The sequence below is a fragment of the Neopelma chrysocephalum genome, unplaced genomic scaffold, assembly GCF_003984885.1.
Source record: "Neopelma chrysocephalum unplaced genomic scaffold, ASM398488v2 Primary Assembly neopelma1_97102, whole genome shotgun sequence".
NCBI classification, from domain to species: Eukaryota; Metazoa; Chordata; class Aves; order Passeriformes; family Pipridae; genus Neopelma; species Neopelma chrysocephalum.
Genome location: NW_020925744.1, coordinates 4,581,815 through 4,592,929, shown reverse-complemented (window position 1 = coordinate 4,592,929; position 11,115 = coordinate 4,581,815). Strand labels below are relative to the sequence as shown.

The 11,115-nt window shown below is 38.5% G+C and overlaps 1 protein-coding gene across 2 annotated transcripts in view; it reads left to right on the top strand.

Moving 5' to 3' along the window:
- MAST4 (microtubule associated serine/threonine kinase family member 4) overlaps positions 1 to 11,115 on the top strand; it is a 292,509-nt gene that overhangs the window by 76,333 nt on the left and 205,061 nt on the right. For both annotated transcript variants that reach the window (XM_027671419.1, XM_027671417.1), the window contains exon 3: positions 6,580 to 6,701. In XM_027671419.1, coding sequence (XP_027527220.1) covers positions 6,580 to 6,701 — 122 coding nt within the window. The remainder of the gene's footprint in view (positions 1 to 6,579; positions 6,702 to 11,115) is intronic.

The window sequence follows — 11,115 nt, the reverse complement described above, 5'->3', positions numbered from 1 at the left end:
ATTGGGACTTTGTTTTATTTCTTCTCAAAGTTTTGACTGCATCGTTTGTTGTTTATTCGGATTTTGTTAATAAAGAGCTGTTCTTTTCCGCACTTCCATGTGAATTTTCTTAATTTCTAAGTTGTAATCTTGTTAAACTGAGACACAAAGGAACTCTGAGTAATTTTCATATCAGCAAAATTCTGTATTGTCTTTTACGTGACTTTCAGTGAGAGAAATTTTGTTCCAAGTGTGAAAATGGTATTTGTTTCTGAGATAAAATCTAACTCTATGTGATGACTTATTCCTGGTAATTGACTTATAAACAGTCTTGATTCTGAATCCCTTTGCAGTTAATGGAGGCTTGATTTTCTTTTTATATATATATATTTTTGGATACTACTGCATCCTACTAATTTGTGGTCCAAAACTGGATGTGCCCTTTTCCAGTTCCACCAATATTGATGAAATTTTTAGATAGATCTACTACTGCCTTTTTTTTTAACTTCAGAATCTCACCCCAAATTTTTGCCTTCAGTGGGCCGCATTTATTTCATGCATGGCAGAGAGAATCAAAGAATCATAGAATATCCTGTGTTGGAAGGGGTCCATGAGGATCATCAAGTCCAGCTCCTGGTCCTGCACAGGACAACCCCAAGAATCACACCACATGCCTGAGAGCACCACTTCTTAGTCTAATTTTACAAAGTGAAACCAAGATAGAGCATATTAGGAGATTTTGTAGTACATCGAAAAGTGAAAAAACTATTGTGAGCACAATAGGATTTTTTTGCAAAGGCTTCTTGTACAGTAACAAAAGAAATTGTATTTTAGTCAATTATAACTACAGTCTTACCTGACTAATATTATGTTTAGGGGATAGACTGGTTGAAAGAAAAATTTCACTTCTAGCATCAGACTGGGAAATCCACGTTGTTTATTAACTTCAACCATGTGTAGCTGAGTAATATGCAAAACATGCTCATTTTCTTTAAGTTTGGCCAATAAATGAGGCATTAATAAAATGGTAACCCTTTTTCTTTTTGCATACTGGTAGTCATTTGAAATTTAAGTGGTTTGATGCAGCCACAATATAATAAGGGAAAATATTGAAAAGTTTCCTAATGATGATTTTAAATTCATCCACTCTTCTTTTACTTTCCAATTACAGCTAATGTGAATTATTTGCTTTACTTCTGTAAAGGCAAAACCTTGCTTAGATGCCAGAAGATTTTCTCAATCATATTTAATTGTTTAATTATCATGGTGCTGAACATTTGAGGCAAAGTTATTTTTAAATTTTAACTGAAAATGGAAGATATCTAGGTATTAGATTTAAACTCATTTAGTAATTCTCAGCCATCCTATTGATATTTGAGAGGGACAGAGGAAGTAGAGTAATACTTCAGCAGTAGGAAAGATTTTTCATGTAGAATAAAGCAAAGCCTGCCTATTTTGACTGATATTTGAGGAATTGTATGTGGGTTTTAGTCTCTTTTGGCCTTATACAGTAAAGCATACAACGAATGTGCACACACTGAATGCAGTAGAAGTAAGAAGTAACAAAGATTCCACTTGGACCTTCTACAAATACCCATTGCAAAGAAAGCTAGACATAGGAGAGGCAAGTTCAAGGGGAAGATGACACTGAACTGCAGAACCTGTGTTCACCAACAATGAGGTAATACTATTAAATAATGCTAAATTATTACCGTTATGTAATCAACTTAAGTCACCTTTCATTCAAATACATTTTGATAAATGTGCTGGACTAAAAAGGATTGCATTCAGATATGGGAAGAGATGGCATTCGTTACAGACTTTAGGCTATCTTGGTAGTTTCAGGCTACAGGAAGGGTGCTAAAGATACCAACAAAGCCTCTGCAGAGGAAGTGGGGGAGGAAGCCGAAGACTATTTTGGGATTGAAGAGGGCAGCAGTAGGGAACCTGTATCAGGATATTACTCATCTGTATCAATACCTGATGAAAGTAGTATGAAAATTACTAACAGTGTGGCAATGGTCTGGATGCTGGCAGTATTATATGCTGTATATGGACCAAAATACTGAATTAAGATGGAAGGGATGAAGTGAAGTTGAAGCCTTCCTCTCTGTCCCTCACAAGTCAGTTCACTCAAAAAGGAAAGTAGCTGCTTGGAGCATTAATCTTGAAGGCAGAAATGAATGCAGTGTGAAAATCAATAACGTATTTGAGCTCAAGTTTTATGTGTAATGCTGATATTTAAATCACTTAACAACAAGGGAATGTGTGGATTTGTGTAAATTCAAGGGGTTATTAAAAATCCAAAAGGGGTAAATGCATGCAACTATGAATGAAACTGTAGCAGGAAAAGTGTAGGAGTACTATAATGGCAGGAAAGGAGGAGTGGATAGTGTGAGGGGATTTTTTTTTTTTAATGGAAGAATCCAGGGAGAGTTGCTGACTAGCTCACTGTGGACAGGGATTGTTTTATTGTGTGGTAGTTTAGTTCAGTGGTATCCTAGTCCCTTCAGGAAAGCAAATTGAATTTTGGAAGAAGTTTTTTTCTGTAGAAAATATTGATGTTTGATTTTGAAAATGAAAAACCATTTTTATTGCAGTCCTGTAAAGTATGCCCAATTTTTCTTTTTTTGAGAAGCACGGTATTAAAAGTACTATTGTTATTTTCCAGATATTTTGTTGCAGCTGGCTGTTCTCCTGCTAGTATCTCTCTGCATAAAGATTAGCGTTATTCCCAGATAAGAGATTTATCTGTTACAATCATTTTGTCTAAGCCATGGCTATTTTTGCTTCTGTAGAAAACATACTTATTATATGCTATTTCTGTGTTTAATAGCCTGTGTACTATGAAAAGAAGAATTGGAGTTCTAGACTATCTGCTTGCCTTAATTTCAGTATGTTGTGAAAACTGTAGTTTCAAGGCTCCTGTTTGTGGTAAAGAAGTGAGAGGTCATTTCAGCATCACACACGCTCATGATTTCGTTGACAATTTTGATTGTGTTTACTGCCTAATTAGCTCTTCAACAGACCCCCTAACATTATTTTAAATATTTTTAGATGTTAATCATGCAAGAAAAATAATGAAATATTAAGTGAATTCTTACAGTGGCGACACTGACCTTCATGCTGAGTTATTCTACTCTGCTTTCCCGTCAGTCAGGCAAAATCTTACAGTTGAAGGAAGGGCTTAGTACAAGATTTTGTCATAAACAGTAGGATTGCCTCTCCTCTAGCCTCTGGACCGAGATATCTTAGTCTTTCTTTCAGATATTTGAGCAAGATAAAAACTGAGTAAAATATAGATTACTGTAAAGAACAGTAAAGGTGGCTGTTAGAGATGCCCTACACCTGATAAGGTACAGAATGCTCTGAGGGACTGATGTGAATAGGAATCACAATATTAGCTCTTCATGTTTTTGATCTGGTGCACATTTAAAACAAGAAGGAAGTACAAGCATTAATAACAGCACTTATTTCTCATGTACCTTTCTCCTTCTACTAGACTAAACTGTCTTGTTATTTAAATCTTTTTGACTTGGGATCAAAACTTAAACAAAACTGTCTTAATGTGTGGACAAAATACAAATGATTGCCTTTTTTTCTTGGGAAGCTCAGTGGGATTCATCTGAAATGAAAATTAATGCAGTATGGGAAAGGCCTAGTGTCTGACAATGGATTTTGAGACTAGTTTTAAACCCCTGTGTCCTAGTTCCAGCCAGGACAGAGTTAAATTTTTTTTTTTTACAGTAGCTGGGCATAGTGACATGCCTGTAGTCCCAACTGCCCAGGGAGGCTGAGCCTGCCCAGGGAAGCTGAGCCGGTGAGATCGCTGTAGCACAGGAGTTCTAGGCTGCAGTTTGCAGTGCTGAGTGGGTGTGGCCAAGACCCGAATGTTACTCAATACCATCTTACATCATTGCCAGGGTGTTGTGGAAAGGGACTCTTTCTCTCAATTCTGAGGAAAAAAGAGTTCCTTTTCAGTCATGGGGAAGGCATGGCAGGTGGAGGGTCTGTCTGCAATTGTTTTTCATTGTCCTAGGCTTCATGAGAATTGTTGCATGTAAATCACACTTGGTACATTTTTGCTATTAGTATTGTTGCTGTTACTGTTAATTTTCTTATCGCTGTTTCCTTAAAATTCTTGTCTCAGACTGTGATTTCTGCCTTGTGTATCTCCCACTGAAGGGGGAGGGGAGCGGCTTGTGGTTTTCTTTTTAGTGGGAGTACAATACCATTCCTAAACTGCAACACCCTATGACAAAGTACATTATTTAACCAAAGAGTGATGATGTTCCCCAGTTTTAGAAAAACTTTATTAAAAAACACCTGTTTTTTTCTTAAAATTCTCTGTTGTTCTAAGCATCTTACTCCTTTTGAAGTATTGATTTCTGTGATGGTATAATGCCCTAAAATTGTGCTACAGTTCTGAAGCTGAAAATTGTTTAGCATACTGGCTTCTAGAGTGGGTTAATACGGAGTTTCTAAGAGGGTTTTGTGTAATGTATGTCTACTAGACAAAATAGGTGTTGCATTTTGGTGATGGCTTGTTTGGAGTTGTCTTCATGGTGCTGGAATTCTGGAAGCCTTCTTGCAGTTTTGTTACAGTGTTTGTAGTTTGCATTTACCCTGAGAGATTTTTGTAATCAGGAAAACTAGCACTAGGAAATGTCTGGTTTTATCCCGGGAACTTTTTCAATGTGGAAAGCATTAAAGAAATAAAACACACCCATTTAAATGGAAGGTTTGTACAACTTAGTTTTTTGCACGCACTTTTAAATTCTCTTTTTGCTGTCCAGAGGAGAAGGAATTAATCTTTTGAGGTCATAGATATAAATCTCTCTCTGACTGTATATGTCATACTGGTATATTTCAGGATTGACTTTAATGGAATATCAAAGATGTGTTTGTTGCAATCAATGTGTTAAGCTTTTTATGGCATCCTTTTAGTTGAGGATGATGGAAGCCTATGTAGAAAGGGAACCTGAATTTGTTAGAAACAGGCAGAGAGAGCTGATGGGAAATTAATTCAGGTTTTCCAGTTCTTGGAAATGTTATCCTAGATAATTGGGCAAGAAACCACAGCTTTGTTGTATGGTTTTCTTCTAGTCTTGGGCAGGCTGTTAGCAAATTGGATGAAAAAATGTTTATGAGTTCTGCTTTACCAGTTCAACAAAGAACAATAGCACATTTTGAAGACTTACTGGGAAGTGTTAAAGACTATTGTGGGCTGCTGCTTGGGAACTCTCTAGCTCCCAAGACAATCACTTCCAGAGATCTCAGCAACTCTCTGTAGATCTACTGTTAAAAATAAGGTTATAGAGCTGAGGCATCTTCATTTCCTGGCAAACCTGTACCTGTCTATCAGAGTAGAAATCCTTTGTCAGTGGCTACACACGTACCCACTCCATAGTTGTCTGAGGTGACAAGATTAATGAGGTGGGAATTAGTGATTTCAATAAACAAATGTTTAGGCCATGTGGCTTGGTGATGTTTTTCATTTGATCTGTTCAGTCAAAACCTTGCATTGTGTTTTTGAACCTAGATTTGATTAAAAATAGAAAGTCTTTTGAATTGTTGCTTTGCATCACCTTCTAAGAGAAGTCAGTTGGTTTAGTAGTGTTATTGTCTCACTTCTGCGTAGTTTTCAGAGATAACTAAGAATTTAAGGTGGACATATTGCCAAGACAGTATATAGGCTCTTGTCCTGTTTCTTGACAGTGGCTGAAAGTAAGCAGAATGTGCTTATCCTCTTAATATAATTCCCTGAATATTCTTGCTGCTTGTTGGTAGCTCAGGGGCTTCATGAGCTGGAGATGTGGTCTACCTAATTAGTACCTGTGGGGACACAGTCCATACTGAGTGGCAGTGCTCTGACTGGGGATCTGGCCTTCTGTGGCCTGAGCTTTCCTTCCCACAGTAGAGTGACACTAAGCGGTGAGCACAGGCAGGCACCGGGGGGGTACATCCACTGCTCCCTGAGACCCCCATATGAGCACTCCTGAGGAATAGCTGACCTGCACCTTGGTGATCTCCGCTAATTTGGGACACTGAATAAAGATACTTTCTTGGGAATTGAGTGATATCTATTAGGTAGATTGTAAGGAATTTTGGAATAGAAGCAGAATAGTGCTCGCTCACGTAGTGGTGTAATTGTTATCCACATAGTAAGTGTCTTATTCCAATAAACCTCACTTTGTCCCTCAGACATAGAATATTATTCCTTAAAGGGGTAGATAGAGGCATATTTTTATTTATTTTTTATTTTTTTGTTTAACTAGCTTTCAGAATTTAGGTTTCTTTGGTTCAGAACCACCATTCTGGATATTTGTATCTGTTGTATCTTTAATTGTGCTTCCAGGTAGGAAGAAGGTACAGTTATGAGAATACTGAAGAAGTGAATTTGCCTATGAAAGTGTAGCTTGTGGAAGGGTGATGTGAAGGACTAGGAAGTGAATAGTAGGAATTCTGTTCTGATGAAATCACCTGTGATCTGGGCTGTAGTGTTTTAGGGTGGCAAGAGCATTACAGTAAATTTTGTCCATTGCATTGCCTCATCTGAAATGTCTCCTCTTTTTAACTCACTCCTTCTTAACTTGACAGGCAAGTATTTGCTTCCCAGTGCAACTGGACAGCAGCTGTGGCAACCTATAGAAACCTCAAATCTTGTTCGCATGCGCTACCAAACACTTGGACAGTCAGCACCTTCACTTACTGCTAGTTTGGTGAGTAATTCTTTTCAAAGCTAGAAATGAACCAAAAAAAAAAAAAAATCTCTATATCTATTATTGGGGGAATGGAGATCAAACCAGAAGTTTATTTCCAGACCAACCTCTCCTCCTTAAGCAGCATTTTTAAAATATCTAATGCATGTGTGCATATAACATTACTTAGTATGTTGAGTGCAGCTGAGTAACATTTATGGTAGCAGTAACTCTGAATTGGGTTACTGGATTCTACATAAAGTCTGAGCCGAATGTTTCATTAATATAGGTATTTCCATGTAAATGGTTTCTTTCATTAAAAAAAGCATACTATTTTAGACAGGACAGCTGTCTTCTATTGCTTTCTCCTGAACATTCTTTTCTATCAATGTCTTTCCACTTCCTGCAGTACTCTGTCCTTAGGAGGACATAGGTGTAGGAAGCATGAGCTTAATTAAGAATTTTGGATAAAATGATAAGGGAAGAGGACAGGGAAGAGATATGTCATACACTTGAACTTTCAGCTTTTTGTTTTCAAGCATCCATTTTGCTGCTTTGTGCTTCTGCATGTTAATATCTTAAGAAGTGTTGAAATTGAATGCGGGACTCTGTGTACTAGCCTATACTTTTCTTCAAAGAGTTACTTTAATATATTTCTTGTTATATAAAAAAAGAGAATTATTAATGTTTTGCCTCCCCCCCCTCCTGCCTTTAGGGTGGTTGTTAAAACCTTGTTGATCCATGTCTGCTTTCTAGGGGAAGCTTGTTTTGTGGTTTGTTTTGGATTTTTTTAAATGCAATATTCAGATTGAAGGCAGCTATGGTCAGCCAATGCTGAACAGATAGCACCATGACAGTTTTTCTTATCACATTGACATGTAGATTGCTGTTTTCTCCATGATCTGTCTGAAATAGTATTTTACTTCGAAGGCAACAAATTTTCACCTATAAACCTAGTCCTGGTTTCTGCTTAGCGGTGGTGCTGTTTGTGGCTCTTTGGGGCAGATATGATTTATTGGACTCCACACTTAATAGAAAGAGTTGATTTTATTGGATCTTGTATGCTTGTATTTTCCTGAGAACTAATTATCAACCTGTGTAGTTTTTTGTCTAGTCATTGGTAGAAACATTGTTCATTTTGAAGGAAAGATTTGGATTATGTGTAATTAAAATGAAAAAGAAAATAGGTGAATGCTCAGAAATCAATTTAAATTGCATCAAAACTGTACATTTTTTCCTTCTTTTTTTATTTGGGAATAAAAAATAATTTCTTCCAAATTAACTAAGTCTAAAAAGTGCTGTTGCTGTTTGATTCTATTTCTGTTTGCCCAATTATTAGGTAACATGCTGCTATCAATATTGTGCTTTTGTTTTGGGGTGATGCTTAAACTATAGGAAGAGGAAGATGCAGCAGCATTTTGACAAAAAGTATTTTAAATGGTCATAAAACAATGGACTAATGAAAAATTCAGTGAGCCAGGCTTCCTTAAGGACCTTTCACTCATCACCCGTCTAGTTTTTTGGCATATCTGTCTGCCACAGACTTCTTCCTTCCTGTCCCTCCACATCTTTTATCTGTGCCTGACTGCAGTTTCTTTCATGCTGGTGCAAAAATAGGCAAGATCTGTCTAAGCAGATCTGAGCAGATTGTGCACAGGGTGGGGATGCAGGTTCCTCAGAAGTATTTATTTCTTATCTGGAACTGCTGATCAGACTTGCCTCCCGAGGAGGTTAATGTTAATGTCACATAGCCAGAGCTATTCTCAAGCCTTCTTTGACAAATACTTTGCTGTCAGGCTTCTGAAAGACTCTGGCCTTTGCTTAAAAAGGGCCTTAAGTTAGGGATCACTCCCCTTCCTTGCTTTTTTTTTTCCTTGGTGCTGTGATTTGACAGAGTTGAATATGGCAGGTCTATTCTTACGTTCTACTAAGGGGAGTTTTTAATTATATTTAGGACAAAGTTACGTAGAAGAGATTTGTATGAAGAATTTTCTGTAGCTGTTCACAATCTGAGCTGAAATTATTTTAAGCTTATTGTTTCACTCATGTGAAAAATGATATTAGTTCCTCTTCTAGGAGTGATCATTCTTGCTGAGATTGATACTCAGCTGATGTGGACCTGACTGAGCAGTGATTATGTGCCAATATAGACAAGAATGGTGAGCGAACAGGTCAAGACACATGCTAGTGTTTGAAGCAATTGCAAACAGGGTACAAAAGACATTTCCCCTTCTTCTGTCAATAATTTGTAAGAACAAAACCACTTACTGGGGTGCAGATATAAAACCTTTCTATCGGAAACTATAGATTTTTAAGTGACTTACAGAATGTTGATTGAAAATGGACCGCAGGTGTTGCTTTAGATGGAGTTCAATAGCTGTGCATGATTCACTCACTATAAATTAAATATACAGTATCCATGTAGACCCATATAACTGGGTTAAAGATGTGTAGGGAAGGCTAATTTTCAGATGAATGGGCAGTGTATTGGATTTGATGTGGGCTTTTAATTCAGAGATAGCCAAGTGATAATTTTGTTACTCTTCAATTTCTGGCATGAGCATTTTGAGCTGTCCACAACAAACAGTTTCTGTGGTGGTGACACAGATAATGGGAATCTGCAGAGAGTATTAATGGGAAATTAAAAAACATTAAGAAAATGATACAGAACATCTTCGACACTAAATAGAAATGGGAAGCTGAGGTGTAGAGTGGTTCTCAGGATGTTTTCACACGTCATGTTGCTTTGGTCAGTCTCTTCCTCTCTGCAGTTAGTGGAGAGTAATACATGCTCCTGGAAGGCAATTCAGTGTGTGTCTCAGTGTTGAGTTCTGCAGGAGTGTAGGGAAACTGTGATAGAGATTGTTTGTCTGACTCTCCTTGCACTGTAGGCTGACAGTCCTCTTGCCTGATTTCAGCATCTCTTTCGTAGTAGGATGGATTGGCCTCTGAAAGTGCTTATTTTCTGCTGAAGTAGTCTGGGAGGCGACTCGGAGTTGCTGCCTCATTCAGTGTCCAAAGTTTAGGAGTAATTCTTCTGTTCTCTGCCAGCCCCCTGCCATTCCACAAGTATTTACAAATACCATTTGTTAATGTAATGTTTTGATTTTTCTGTTTTTATTACTGCTAGCAGAATTTTTGGAAAATAGGTCAAAATAAATGGAAATAAAGCCAATTTTGTTAATATCTTATTGTAGTAAGCTGATATGAGAAATAAAAATATGGCTTTTTTATATAAATAGGCGTATCCTGAAGTTGTAAGATATCCAAGTTCCAAGACCTGAACTTGGTCAGGTATCAGGGTCTCTTTTGGCAGGATAAGGGAAATGAGAAAATTCTTAAAATTAAATCTTTTAGGGCCATTTGGTACATGAGGTTCTTCTTCTCTTTGGGCTAAGAACAAAGGAAGATCCATCATCTTTGACAGGGGATGGCATGCAGCCAATTGGGATAAAGGGAAAGCCCCTTTTCAGAGAAAAGAAACCTTTTTAGGTAAAAATGAATACATTAAAACTTACCTGAAAAGGGTGGGATTTTGTGAAATTATAAAATGTATGGAATTTAAACCGAAGGTGTCTTTTTCCCCGGAAACTCGGTGTGAGAAAGACCCAACGCGTTGAATAGATTCTTCCTTGTTTCTTTGTTCCCTAAGTTTATGTCATCTTTCTAAATTTAAAGAGAGGGATGTTTCCCACGGTTTTGGTGCTGAAACCTGGGAAACCAAAGCCCGTCGGCCCAAGGAGAAGGTACTATTGTCCTTGAAAAGCCCAACCGCCTATTTTTGGCGGTTCAGGGACTTGGTGCCTGTTTTCGGGTCCGTTGCGGCAAGGAACCCAGGATGGACGGACGTGGAACAAAGAGAAACAGCGGAAGGACTGGCTGGTAACTTTAAATTAAAACTGGAGCAATGTTAAGCTACATACACGGATCCCAGTAAGACTCAAAACCGGTCTATTTTAAGTAAGAGAATGGGTGTGTTTATTGAGGAAACGGACCTGAGGGGGAAGTTGGAGTCTTTTTCTCTCTTTCTCTCTTTTTCTATCCAGAGAAGCAGCTGCATTGCTTGGCTGCCAGGAGGGAAAGGGGGGGTGACGAGAAGAGGACCAGGAGGAGGTGCGCCACGCGGCCCCTGGAGTTCTGCCGGACAGGCGGGCAGTGGAGCGGCGGTGGAGCGGCGCCGTGCCGTCCCTGGGTCCCTGGTTCAGAAAGGGAGGGAGGTGCTCTGCTGCACTGTCCCTAGGTCCCTGGTTCAGAAAGGGGGGGGGCATGTCAGATTCAGGCAGCCTGGGGAAAGACCCCTGAAGTATGGAGAAGGGGGAAGAGGGGGGCGTGTCGAATTCAGGCAGCCCAGGGACAGATAAAGTCAGGGAGGGGGAACTGTGATGCTGTCAGACAGTCAACCAAGAGTGGGAACAAGGCTGTACTGCTTTCTATG